Consider the following 14015-nt stretch of genomic DNA (forward strand, 5'->3'; position numbering starts at 1 on the left):
ATTTCTTAAATGGATAAGTTAATACTTGGCTGTTATACAGCTTCACTAACTAGAAAATACTGGTACAAGTTTGAAATATTTCAACAAGATACACATTTTGAATAATGTTGAGAAATGTCAAGAAAATATTAAGAAATAAGAAATCACAAGGGTAGGTTTTTAAGGAAGGAGGGGTCAGGTCAAACTTATTTTCTCTGGTAAGCTAATACCTTTGGAGGATAAGGGAGCAGGAGTAGCTGGTATCTCACACAAATAACAACCCTAAGGCCTTCTAAAGCAGTAAAGCAAATGGTGATCTAGATCAAACTGTGGTGTACTCCCCTCTGGAGAAATGTACTTAGAAGTCATGGTAGTTCTCTTAGTAGAAGCTGAAACTCAGTAGATTTGTATAAAGGTATAATATGAAAGAACTGTTTAAAAATTGAACTAGGGCTGATAGAACTAGTGTAAAATAAACAGCCATGGAAGAAGTCAGGAAAAATGCTGGTGGGGGAGTGGTTCTCTGAAGAATGGTCTGGGATGAGAGGGGAGATTATTGTGACTGGCCGATGTGGTCAGCCATGTCTGTGTAAATACAGTGCTGTTCATCTCTGGATATTGCAGTCAAAGAATGACATGGTTCAGTTTAAAGTAGTTTCAAGTACAAGAATTATTATTAGTGGTTGTGATCTTTGAAGGAAAAACCAGAAGAGCTGAGGTGGCTTACCCTATGGAAGAGAAGGATGAGGAGAGATGTGATTGCCATCTTTGCAGGAGCCTCCCACATACTGGAGGAGACAACCCTCAGGTTTCTTGTTCTGTCCTCACTGGATAAGTAATGGGCATTAAATGCAGCCAAGCTGACTTTCAGAGATTTCAGCTAGATACATAGCAGTTGTGTGTTGCAAGGGTAACTGAGTCAGTGGCATTACTGAATAAAGACTAGGAAGTTCACTGGAAAAATCAAAATAGACTGAAGGCTTCCACCTCTTGTTCTGCAGCTAAATATTTTGGTTAAAAAAGGCAAATTTTTAGTTTTGCTCTTGATTTGACTATTTTCATGTCCTTTCAAGCACTATAACTTTTAGAAATTTTGGAATGTTGCAAATTGTGTCAAATGACTTAAGCTTTTTTTTTTTTTTTTATAGTTATTCATGCTTCTATTATCAGGGGAAATCTCTGCCTCTCTTTGTATGGGGTCTTACCTTTTAAGTAGGAAGAAGCTGTCAGTGATGGCTGGGATGATGCTGAGAGCAGGGTGACCTGGAGTAGCTATCCATAAATGAGAATCCTCAACCTAGTACTTGAAGATTTGGGGGGCTGAGAAGAGAAGGCTGATGTGAAAAGCCAGATAAAGGTGAACACAGAGCATGGTGGTGGTGTAACTCCTGACTTGAAAGGGGATGGGCAGGGGTGAGGGGAAGTCTGAAAATAGCTCTGAATTAGTTTATTTGCAATGGTAGGTGGCAATGCTGGCCTGTAGTGCCTGTATGTTGCATTAAGGAAATAAACTGACTAGGTAAGAGATGGTTATAGTTGTGGTGATGGGCTCTGTGGGGTTCTAGTTAACAGCTGAGGATGTCTGGGTTGGTATTGAGGGGCACAGTGGCATGTTAGAGAGACAGTAGGTGCCTTCCCCTGCCAATGGTGTTTTTACCCCACCTTTATTGCTTGAGCTAGAAAGCAGCTCAACGCAGGAGCCAATCTAAAATGTAAATTTACAGCCCTAAGAAGTAAATCTCTATTGATTATCTTTCTGAACTGCCAACAAATGGTGTTTGGGGTTATATACTTTGAAAATCTGACTTGGTTTTGGCTTATGTAATACACTCAGGCTGTTAAAATAAGTAAATGTAGTATGGCTGCTTTCAGAACTTGTTTCTTTCATACAGCAAAAATGCCTGTAAAAAATGCTGACCAGTAAACAGACTTAAAAAAAAAAAAAATAATAATCTGAAGAACATCTTCACATTTTTTTTTTTTTTACATTTTATTTTGGTAAGGCTACAGTGTTTCAGGTTTAGCCTGTTTGGTTCTCTTTTCCTTCAGACTCATTAACATGCGTGTTTGGCATGCAAATAAGATGATGTCATGGCATGAGCAATTTATCTGCTTGCCATAGGGAAACCTAGGGCTCTGCTTCAATTCTAAAGCTTCCATCTTGAAACTTCTGTAGTTGCCTAATATGAACTGCTTAAACCTATTTTTTTCGAAGGTGTGTCACATGTGGACATCTCCTAGCTCTTTGAAATGGATCTTACAGGGTTGCTCAGTCAGCGCCACCCCTGTAACAGACAGAGTTAACTTCTGGAGATGAACATGAAACTAGTTCACCTGAAAGCCCTTGCTGTCTGTGACAGCATGACTGGTGCTTTCCTTGGGCAGACAGCCATAGCGATCGTTTATTCCATCTACATGGATATAGGTTGTACCCTGCTTGCCAGTGAAGGCTTGGGGCTGTTTTCATCCTGTGACTCCCGTAGGTGCAGGACTAACTCCCAGGCAGGAGGCCTGCTAGCAGGATGTTCAGGGGAGGGTTAAATCTGAAAGTGTGAGGGAAAAAGGTCCTGTGCTGAAGGAGCTAGCAGTCCTGAACTTGTGCTGGAAAGACTCGAAGGATTTCCCAAAATATGCAAGAGGTAAGACTGACTTAGCATTCTTAAACGATGAACTTTAAAGGCAGAGAGTGGCTACAGACAGCAGGAAGGGAACAAGTTCAGAGAAATCATTTGTCACTTCCTTTTTAGCCTGGGAAATGACTAGAGGGAGGTAGATGCATGCAAGTGCCATGGTAGATGTGTAGAAGAAAAGATTTGGGAAGAAAGAAACGTGCAAAAAGATGTGATGAGCAGAGCACTCAATGAGTAGCAGGAGAAAATGAACTCAGCTTTCTGGGTGCTCAGCCTATGATGTGTTCTGCAGCTCATCCAGCAGGCAATAACGGGAAGCTCTATGTTCTCCAGAACCTTACTGAGGTAATTTGGTTTAAAGCGATGGCTCAACTAATTGAGTGCTTCTTATGGACAAGGGCAATCCCCTCTACAGCTTCATTGCCATCGTGTTTCGTGGTGGCTGTGCTCAGCTGATCCCTGTCCCGCTAGCTCAGCTCACTGGTCTGACAGAGAGCGACCAAGAGGAAGGTGTGCAGAGTGTGTGCTGGGCACCTCGGCCTTGGGTCAGGGTAGTAAGGCATGAGTGAGCAGAACCACACTGTTAGACACAGCAGCAGGCTGTTTAACTCTGCTGCCTTGTGAAACCGCTGCCCTTAGCTTATGTTAAGACAGGATTTATGCTAAGTCCGTTTCACTTCATTTTCAGTGAAGGTGGTGTCTGTCGTTGATCTGCCTATTGCGAATCTGCTAAGAACAAACCTCATGCTTAGGGCTGACCACTTGAAACAGAGAACCCGCAGATTTCAAGCAGCAGCTGACCTTCTGATGTGAGGAGCTCAAGTGTTTATTTTTCCAGTGGACATAAAGTTAATCTCTGATACAAATGTAAAGCAAAAGTACACCTCATTTTTAGAATCTCATCACGATGTTACATGGAGAAGTAGACTATTTGGTATCTGTAGCTAATGAGCTAATCTGTAGCTATGAACTCCTAGAGTGGCTGTTGTGGTCAAATGTAGTGCTATTATACTTAATGCATGCATTTTTTAATGTAAAATAGTCAGCTATGAGAGGAGTTTTGTTGAATCTGCATTTATAGGACTTGAAACATAGATAGCTGTGGCATAGGATCCTGCAGCAGCTGTTTCAAACTGCTCTTGTCTTCTCTCCAGCACTCCCCCTTCCTTCCCTACCACAAACAAGGCAAGTAATTTACTGGATGTAAATAGGGCTGGATTCATTAACTGCTTCTGTTTTAGCAACTTCAACCTAAGCTGTTGGTTTGCAACCATGCATAGTAAAAGTGCCACTGCTTTAGGAGTATTTTTTTTAAAAAAAAAAGTAAAATATATTAAAAAAAAAAAAGCATAATCTGTGTGTACAGACTGAAAATCCAGGTGGCTGCCTTGTTTCAGCTCAGTTTGCAGTAGCTGTTAGGTACAGTCGCTTGTTTTCTTAGGTTGCCAAGTTTCTGGGGTTAATAAGCCAGGTGTATGGTAAACACAGGAATATCAGGTTAACCTTAATCTGCATGGAACTTAATGCTGTATGCAGTTAATGTGTTCCTGGATCAAATATGGTGTAGTGTCCAGGGGACAGACTATTGACTAGGTCAGTAATAACTTTTCGGATTACATTCCCTTTTCTGTTAAGTATTCTATCAAGACTTACATAGTTACATAGTTGCTTCATTCTTAAGTATGACAATATTCCTGGATTTTTTTTTAGGAATAATTAGCAGAAGCCAGTTTGATAGGTACTGTGCTAAAATACAGTTCATGCTTAAATGTGTTCTGTTTCTGCTGTGTTGCCAGTAGAGGGAGCAGTGCTCTAATTATTTCCTCATAAACAAGAGCAAATTAATATCAGCTGTGTTAGTCTTCAACAGTGCAAATACTTCTAAATTAAAAACTCAATTCGTTCCCCAGAGTTGTGAAAATATTCTTGGTTATTTGCCTAAAGGAAGACATTACAGCAGTGATAGGGTTTGAAGGGATGTAGTTAAAACAAAAACACACACAAAACATTGCAGATCTCAATGTTGGCAGTGCTTGACTTCTGGAGGGTGGGGGAGTCTCATTTGGTTTTAAGGCAGTTATTGTTAAGCCATACTAATGTAGATCGAACTGCTTGTGACTAAAAGTTAAGATTTGTCTAGTGATTGTGGCTAAGTTAATGCTGCACACGTTTACCTAAGGGGTAGGGGCAAAACAGATATCCCCCCCCAAACACACTGTGGTTTCTTTTTCTCTATGCTCTAAAGCTAAATCATTTTTGTTTTAGGTGTTTTGAACATAAACACATGGAAATAATGTATCTTACAGTATTTGTTGAGCATGAGGAGGCCTACAAGCTCCTGTGTAACTGGAGCATATGGGTTACAAAAAGGTGTCTGAGTAACAATTCGGAGTTTGGTACAAAAAATAAATGAGTAAAAATAAGTTTTTAAGCCTTTCTTTCAGTGGAATAGCAGATCAGTGTAAGGTGACAAAAAGCTGTTGTAGACTTCCTGTAGTTATGTAGAAGCTGTCCTGTTTCACTTTGTAGAGCTGCTATGTATTTAAAGACTGACTTACTCTCAATCCCTTAAATATTACATAGGCCTAAGAAAATCCACCAAGAAGCGCAGTGAATCACCACCTGCTGAGCTCCCCAGTTTGCGGCGGAGCACACGGCAAAAGACCACGGGCTCCTGTGCTAGTACCAGGTAAAACTTAAAACAAGATGTGATTACTGCTGTGGATGGGTATTTATCTTTCATGGCTATTGCAGAAAGAGCTGCAGTTTTTCAGGCTTGCAGGGTCACCCTGTATACTAATGTCATGGATAATGCATGGAGTTTGGCACTATTACAACTCCTGTAGCTGAGGTACTTATTGAGGAAGGAGGGGAGGAAGTACCCAAAGGCAATGTCACAAATTTAAATAATCCTTTTCTTACAAAGGCTGTGTTTAAAAAGATAGAGTTCTAAACTTCTCTGTTATGAATAATAAAATCAATGACAACTTTGAAAAATAAAAGACCGTATGGTGCCACACGGGTGTCTGTTTTAATACTGTACCAATCAGTTTGTCAATAGCTGCATCTGAACAACTGGTATGGTGGATATTGAAGTACTTGATATGCCTGAGGTCTGTTCCTGTCGTCAGTTATGCACTTGAATTTGATGCCTTACATCATAAGCATATGTATATTTTTAGTAGTGACAATAGTAATGTTGAAAAAAGCAGATTTAGAAAGGCCAATGCCTTTAAACTTGATCTGCTATTGAAAATCAAGCTCAATGTCAGAGTTTTGTACTTTGAGTAGTTCAGAACTTCTTTTTTTTAAAGATGAATACTCAGGCATCAAACTTCTTTTCAGATGCGTACAAATCAGTTACTTGGTTTGTAATTAAGTCACTTTAATTGTGATAATTTTGACTATTTTTAAATTCCCAAACGTTTGTTTTTTCAAATCTTTAGTCGGCGGGGCTCTGGCCTGGGCAAAAGAGGAGCAGCTGAAGCTCGCCGACAGGAGAAGATGGCTGATCCTGACAACAACCAGGATGGAGTTAACTCTTCAGCTGCGCGTACTGATGAGGCTCCCCAGGGAGCTGCAGGTAAAAAGAGATACCAGTTGCAGTGTTTCAGTATACATGTGGATACGAACTTCTTACGTGGATTAAGTTCTGGGAGGAAGTTATGATTTAAGTTGGTACAGCTTCTGGAACATTTTGAATGAGAGGGACCTTAACTGAATCTGATCTCTTGGACATCTGGTACAAGCTTCAGTTATGCTACTTCATAGTCTCCAACCTATTTCCAATCAAGTACACTTTAAAAAAAAAAAAAAAAATAAGCCTGAAAACTGATTTCAGTTAATGCTACATAAATGACTGTGCTGCTGACTGAAGAGATGCCAAACTGTTCAGAATATAGAAGACAAGTATTTATCTGTGAGAGTTCTTTAATAACTACTGGAAAATATTTTGTATGTTTTCTGTTGAAACTGCAAGCCTCTCTGTATTGGAGAAGTTTGTCTTTGGGTTAATTAATACATGTACTCCTGTTTATGCAGTTCTGTTAAATGGTACTTAATTTTATCACCTGGTCCTAATCAACAGTGATTCTGAAGGAGCTTTCCAACAATTATGCTGGGTGGTAGAAAAACTCAAAATGTCTGTGTTTTTAAAATTAGCTACATTGCTAATAAAAGTCAAAATGAACTGGATTGAAGGGCAGCATAACAAGAGAATAAAATTACTAAGAATGCAGGCAACTGTGTCCAAAGAAGAGCAATGAAGCTGGTGAAGGGTCTAGAAAAGGGGGCTAGGATTATTTAGTTTGGAGAAAATAAGGCTTAGGGAAGACCTTATTTAGAGTTTCCTTAAAGAGGGTTGTAATGAGGTAGGGATCAGGCTTTTCTCCCAAGCACCAAGTGATCAGACAATGGGAAATGGCCTCAAGTTGCACTGGGGAGGTTTAGGTTGGATATTAGAAGGAGCGCCTTTACTGAAGGAGTTGTGCAGCATTGGAGTAGGCTGCCCAGGGAAGTGGCTGAGTCCCCATCCCTGGAGGTCTTTAAGAAATACATAGTTCAATGGTGGACTTCAGTACTAGGATAAAGGTTGGACTAGATGATCTTAGAGGTCTTTTCCAACCTGAATGATTCTATGAAATACACATGAAATGTTATTTGCTGATCTGACTTCTTTCATAATCTTGTGTTGGTATAGCCTTTCTGTTAGTTTTTGGAAAGGCTGATCTCTAGACTGACATTGGTCTAATTGAAGTGACAATTGTACAAGTGTGGTGGCAGTATTAAATGCACAGCACTTTCTGATGGTGGATGCTTTTTTTGATGGTGGAGTCGATGCAAATTTTGTAGTTCTGTAGGTGCTTCAACTCATGTTAATCTATTTTATTTCTTTCAGCTTCTAGTTCTGTTGCTGGAGCTGTAGGTATGACAACATCTGGAGAAAGTGAGTCAGATGACTCTGAAATGGGAAGACTACAAGGTATAAAAGCTATAATTAATTTGCAATTTATTATTTTTGTTTGCAGCCTGTGAATAGCTGTACTGCCCCACGTCCTGTGTTATATAATGCGGGGAGGCTGAATCTTGTTTCTACGTCTGTGAATGTGTTGCTTTGCTTACTGTAGTTTTCATGAACTGTGACACTGCAAGCTTTAATTCACTGAAGATGTGAGAATTTGGAACTAATGTCTGTAGGGATTGGTTAGTGTCCTTATATGTTTCCATGGTGTGTAATACATTGCTATTGATTTTTTTTTTTCAGGTGGAGATAGGGGTTGGGAGGGAGGAGGAGAATTGAGAACTGAGTCCTATGAAGTGTGTAGGCTATCGTTGGAAGTATGAGAATGTTTTTTTGCAAGAATACGTTTCCAGTTGACAGGCTGGATTAGGTCTGCTGTTAATCTACCTGATTCTGGATAACTTCTTTTGTCCTTGTCATTGATAGCCATATAACTACAAGCTTTGATCAAAGTCTAAATGTTCTTAAAAATGCTTGCTTTCATGCTTTAGTTATAGAAGAATTCAGGTCTCTCATCTGAAACACAGGAAGGTACAAACTCAGTGTTTATGTCCTGCAGCTCTTCTAACAATTTTGTCACTACTGTGCAAGGAGTTCTGTGATGGTAATTTTCCTTGCAAATGACAGATTTGGTAAATCTGGATCACTAATGTGGAAGTGAGTGCTATGTCAGTATCAGTTCACTTGCTTATAGCCCCCAGTAAGCATAGGTATGCATTAGGAATGTTGAACTAATTTTTTATTATTATTGATCAGTATTTGTGTTGATCAAAAGTGGTCATGCTTGCTACCGTAAAAATTGGAATCACCCACTTAGTCTAGTTTAGGACTACTGAAAAGTGTTATTTAAAAAATGCTAATTTTTAGCAGAGATCTTGCCTTCCTATTCATCAGGAAGTAAAGCTGTGAAACTTGTGTCCTCTCCTCAGATTAATAATGCTACTTGAGTCCTGAACGTGTGAAGATAAGTTTAGCCAGTTTTGTGTAGCTTGAGTTCAGGTTTGAAATTACAGCCTATGTATCTGCTATTTTAGATCTAAACTTACAACGTTAATGTAGTAGACCAGATTTCTTCTGTAAAATATAAAGCTTTGAAAACTTGGTGGGTGACTTCTTAAGGGGCATTAATGCTCTGCGTATAAAAATGACCTATTTGTTCCTTAAGGGTCATCTTTTTGGTGTGTTTGAAACTGAAGTAACTACAGTCATCTAATCCTAACTCTTCTTTCCTAAAGTATCAAGATTCTAGTAGTCTTAAATTATAGCTTCATGGAATTTAAGCTTTTTAAAATATATGTAGAAGCTTTGACAATGGCTGTTATCCTCTGTTTGCTTTTAGCTCTATTAGAGGCTAGGGGTCTTCCTCCTCACCTGTTTGGCCCTCTTGGTCCTCGGATGTCGCAGCTCTTCCACAGGACAATTGGAAGTGGAGCTAGTAAGCCAAGTTTGTCTAATTTGACTTGATTCTTTCCACTTCCAGACGAGTAGAATTCAGCCACTAGTACATTCTAGTATTTGTGTTAGCTACATAATTTATATTTTCCATGTTGGAGATTTGTATGTCATGAGTGCTAGACCACTGGTCAGCAGCATTAATGAGTTTTTCTTCCTGTAAGGAAGAGAAATTTGCTTTAGCCATGTTTCCTTTCTTTTCTTTTCTCTTTTTTTTTTTTTTTTTTTTTTTAAACCTTGATGTTCCCTTCTAGGTGGGGAAGGGAGGGTTCTTGCCTTTTCACCCCTTCATTATCTTTTTCTCTTGCATGATGGGCTGCTTAGCAGAAGACCTCTGAACCCCCTTGGGTTTTTTGCTAGCTTTAAACAAGAGCTTAAGCTAGCTTTAGAACCAATACAACCTAACAGTTTTATGGTGCCTTGTTCAGAGCTTCAAAAGGGACTTAGTTCTCAGACTATGTCAGTGAGAACATGAGCTCTTAGTCTTGTTCCACCATATCTGCATTATGCAGCTGGCTAAGATGTGTACCTTCTAGTCCCAGCTGGTTTGGCTTTCAGGAGAGCCAAAGACAGCCTGTAACACTGCCTGCCAAGAAGAAGATGGGGTCTAATGGATACTCTACGTGCTGTATTATCTAGTGGGTATACTGAAACGTCCTTTACTTTATAAAGGTGGAGTGGTATGGGTTCTGTCACCCACTGTAGGTTGGCAAAGATGGCTATGGTGAGCAGTGTGGTGAACTCCCTGAGCTGTGACCAGTCTGCACTGGAAGGCCAGCTAAGAGTGAGATTTCATTTCTCTTTCCCTCCCCCTTTTTATGGCAGGGAAAGGAAGTGAAACTACAAATGCAGAGGAAGACAAACTGTCTCTCGTCTTCCACTCTGGCAGAAATATAGCGTAACAACTGCACTGAACACTTAAATTCTCTAATATCTTCTTTCCTAATCTTTTTTTTTTTTTCTGGATATATAGGTTCTAAAGCCCAACAGCTTTTACAAGGTCTGCAAGCCACTGATGAAAGTCAGCAACTACAGGCAGTGATTGAGATGTGCCAGCTGTTGGTCATGGGAAATGAAGAAACATTAGGAGGATTTCCAGTCAAGAGTGTTGTACCAGCTTTGGTAAAAACAAACAAAAAACTGTGTTTCTGTTGGAAGATAAAATATTTCACTTAATATCTTGCTTAAATGAAGTATTTAAAATGGAACAACAAATGCCTTTGACGTTAGCTTGCACATAGAACTAACACTGGAATTATCAATGTGTCATTTCTTTCTTCTCTTTTTAGTATGGAGTTCATTTTTGTGCACAGTTCTAATAATGTAACTCTTTATCTCTTAGAGCTAATAACTTGAATGGGTATATAAAAGATATCACTTTCTTGTGTTCCTGCAAATATATGAAGGGGATGTGTTTTGATGGTCTAAGGAATGAGTGTGTAATGTGTTACTAATTATACTAAAGTACTAACAAAAAAAAACAGGTGGCATGTAGTTTACTTTTCTTCCATAGCTTGCTTGCATTAGGTGCTGCAAATACTGTCTGTTCTTGCTCTATGATCTACTTTTTCCTGATCTGCTTTTTAGCATCAGTTTTTTTTCCTAAATAAGTTATGCTATACTGGGCCTCACTAGTCAGTATTTTTTTTAGAATTGATGAGGATTAGTGGGCCTAAAATTTAAAATACTTCCAGGAACAGTTCCTATTCTCCCTTCTTATTTGCATAGCCTTCAGGCTGTAGTATGTGTATTGTTGGGTATTTCTTCAGAAAAACAGCCCCCAGAACTTTGTGATTCCAGTAAATAGCCTTTAAGTTGCAGTTTAACAGAGTCTGCTTGCCATTAAGTCTTTCTCCTCTGGTAAGAATTGGTAAATGTCAGTGGAAAAAGTCCTTGCTGCACATGTTGTCAGTAAGGTAGTTGCTGCTTAGAAGGACTTAAATTTTATGTTGAAATGCAAACTGCAGCAAGTAGTCAAAAGTATACAGAAGTAGAACAGCAAACTTTTAAACAAAAACCACTAAAAATGCTTAGGAAAAAAAAGCTCATTACATGTTTAAAGAGAAAATTGTCAAGTCTGCCCGCATTGTGAGATAAGGTCTGATAGATGGTTTTGAAGACAGTGCACTTACTTCAACGTAAGGTTATTGTATGCCTCTGGATACTATGGTCAGAACAAATGGAAGTGCTTTAAGAGAATATAGAAAATCCAATTCTGTAACCATCAGATAATTTTCAGGATGGATGTGGTTCTTCCATGCCTGGAGGCAGGTGTGAGCCAAGAGAATGATGTATAGGAAAAACGTGAAACTTCTTCCACAGCTGTCTCATGGGTTAATTTACATTTAAGTGATTGTGCTTTTATGTTGCAGCAAAATCTGTACAACTGGTGTATACTTGTATATTTAAAACAAGACAGAAAACCCACCACCACCTATGCTGATTCATATGATTCATATGATGTATTTCAATTAATATTGTGTAAACCATAGTCTAAAACTATGCATGGCTATGCATGGTTATGTATGTATGTTAGGTGGAGTGTGTGTGTATATATACACGTATACTTAAAAAGCATTATCTGTTTTTGAGGGCACATTTTGCTAAACTTTGTCTCATGAAGCTAAACTTTGTCTTGCTAATTCTGTAGTAGATCAAGAATAGGTAGTGACTCTTGTAACTTCTACTGAAATTCAAAGCCCCGAGTCAAAAGCTACAATATAGATTTGTGTTTGTTATGTTGAGATCTTTATACTCTTTACTAAGTTAAGAATCTTTTTTTGAACAGATAACATTGCTGCAGATGGAGCACAACTTTGACATAGTAAGTAATCTGTAATTCTTAAGAAACGTTTTTGAACAAGTGTATCAGCTGAACTTGTAACAAATCTATATATTTAATAGATGAACCATGCTTGTCGGGCCTTAACATACATGATGGAAGCACTTCCTAGATCATCTGCTGTAGTGGTTGATGCAATTCCTGTCTTCTTGGAAAAGGTAACATGAAATCAAAACAGTATTGAAAAAATCTTAGGGGTTTCTGTCTTAACTTCTGTTTTAACTTCAGGATTACCCTCAATATAATAGTTTCTTTCATAGTTTATATGATGCTGCATAGCATATCAGAAGCTTTTAAGATGGGTTTACTCTTTATTCATATCCTTAATGAAAAGCACTCTCTGATTCACAGAAAACTTTGGTGTTGCAAAGATACTGAGTTATACAAACTAATAACGTGAGGAGTAGCTACATAGCTGATCTGGCCTTCAATTACTTAATTTGGTTACTGCTAGCAGTGTAGCTGCATTAGCACGTCTTAGTCTAACGTTAATGAAGAAAACTGTCTTTACAAAGCGATTTAACAATTGATCTACAAATATTCTTGTTCTATTCTAGTTGCAAGTTATTCAGTGCATTGATGTGGCGGAGCAGGCGCTGACAGCCCTGGAGATGTTATCACGCAGGCATAGTAAAGCCATTCTGCAGGCAGTAAGTATGAAAGAAATCATCCTTTACTTCGACATACCAATTCCCACATGGGTGGTCTGAAAGCTCTGTGAAGATGAAGCAAGAAAATCGGTTTCAGTAACTTTTAGTATTACTGAGAGTAAAAACCATTTCTTTGTTTTGTTATAGGGTGGGTTGGCAGACTGCTTGCTCTATCTGGAATTCTTCAGTATAAATGCACAGAGGAATGCACTAGCTATCGCTGCCAACTGCTGCCAGAGTATAACACCTGATGAGTTTCACTTTGTGGCAGACTCTTTGCCACTGCTTACGCAAAGGTTAACCCATCAGGTAAGAAGCTATTACAAAGCAGAAAGTTTCACTTTGATCTGAAAGGAGTATAAAGCTACCTCCAGATACCTAGTTCTTACTGTGTATTGTTTGCCTTTGCAATCTGCTAACTACCTTAAAGCTTCTATACTGTCAAGCTGTGATACTTCGGTGTGCGTATGAGGCTCTTGTTTTTCTAACTGTGCTGTAAGGATTCACGACGCCCATGTTAACTTTGTAAAATGAGATAAGTAAGGTACCTGAACTGAGAGCATGACTGACTGTGGTTTTGTTGTCCTTACTTGTTGCCTCATCAATAAGAGTAAATCTTGTAGTAATGCTGTTCTTTTTTTTCCTAATAAAGGAGTTGCAAGGTTCTTTCCTACTTCTGGAAAGCTTGAGTTTCAATTAATGTTATGCTGTGAGGATTAGTTTGCTGGTTTGACCTTGGGGATGAATTTCGCTCTTTTTAAAAAAAAAAAAAAAAGCGAAAAAAACAACACTTATTCCTGCACAATAGTTTCAAGTAGTTGGTTCTAAATCACGGAACTCTAAAGATCTGCCTATTCTGTAATGCTGCTGTGATAATAAATGGGCACTCATAATGACTATTGCACCAAAAGAAATTTGAACAATGCTGCTTAGTTGGCAGAGGGTGAAAAAAGACCATCTGACTGTTCTTTTTGAGCTGTTTTATGAATGTCTTCATGACAGCCTAGTCTAATGAAAGTTAAAATTGTTTAATTCAAATAAATACTTAATGTTTTCTTTTAATAGGACAAAAAGTCTGTTGAAAGCACTTGTCTCTGTTTTGCACGGCTAGTGGACAACTTCCAGCATGAGGAGGTAAGGGGGTGTGTGTTGTTTTTTTCTGCAGGTGGGGTGGGTTTGTTTGTTTCCTTCCTTTGTCTGTCATAAGGGATTACCTTTTGAAATCGCATTAATGCTTTTGATTTTGTTTTCTTCTGAAGAACTTGCTCCAACAGGTTGCTTCCAAGGACTTGTTAACAAATATCCAGCAACTCTTGGTAGTGACGCCTCCAATCCTGAGCTCAGGAATGTTCATCATGGTGGTGCGCATGTTTTCCTTAATGTGCTCCAATTGTCCGACACTTGCAGTCCAACTTATGAAGCAAAGTGAGTTCTTGGTTTTT

At 38.8% G+C, this 14015-nt stretch overlaps 1 protein-coding gene across 9 annotated transcripts in view; it reads left to right on the plus strand.

The window, feature by feature from the left end:
* The window catches only part of TRIP12 (thyroid hormone receptor interactor 12), a 76755-nt gene that overhangs the window by 37477 nt on the left and 25263 nt on the right, over positions 1-14015 (plus strand). For 8 of the 9 annotated variants that reach the window (XM_082767082.1, XM_082767081.1, XM_082767086.1 and 5 more), the window contains 11 exons: positions 5193-5298; positions 6056-6192; positions 7507-7590; positions 8969-9064; positions 10055-10203; positions 11870-11905; positions 11986-12081; positions 12481-12573; positions 12721-12882; positions 13639-13707; positions 13833-13998. In XM_082767082.1, coding sequence (XP_082623208.1) covers positions 5193-5298; positions 6056-6192; positions 7507-7590; positions 8969-9064; positions 10055-10203; positions 11870-11905; positions 11986-12081; positions 12481-12573; positions 12721-12882; positions 13639-13707; positions 13833-13998 — 1194 coding nt within the window. The remainder of the gene's footprint in view (positions 1-5192; positions 5299-6055; positions 6193-7506; positions 7591-8968; positions 9065-10054; positions 10204-11869; positions 11906-11985; positions 12082-12480; positions 12574-12720; positions 12883-13638; positions 13708-13832; positions 13999-14015) is intronic. The other variant, XM_082767087.1, reaches the window with a different exon arrangement.

This window comes from Aythya marila, assembly GCF_965140915.1.
Source record: "Aythya marila genome assembly, chromosome: 9".
NCBI lineage: Eukaryota > Metazoa > Chordata > Aves > Anseriformes > Anatidae > Aythya > Aythya marila.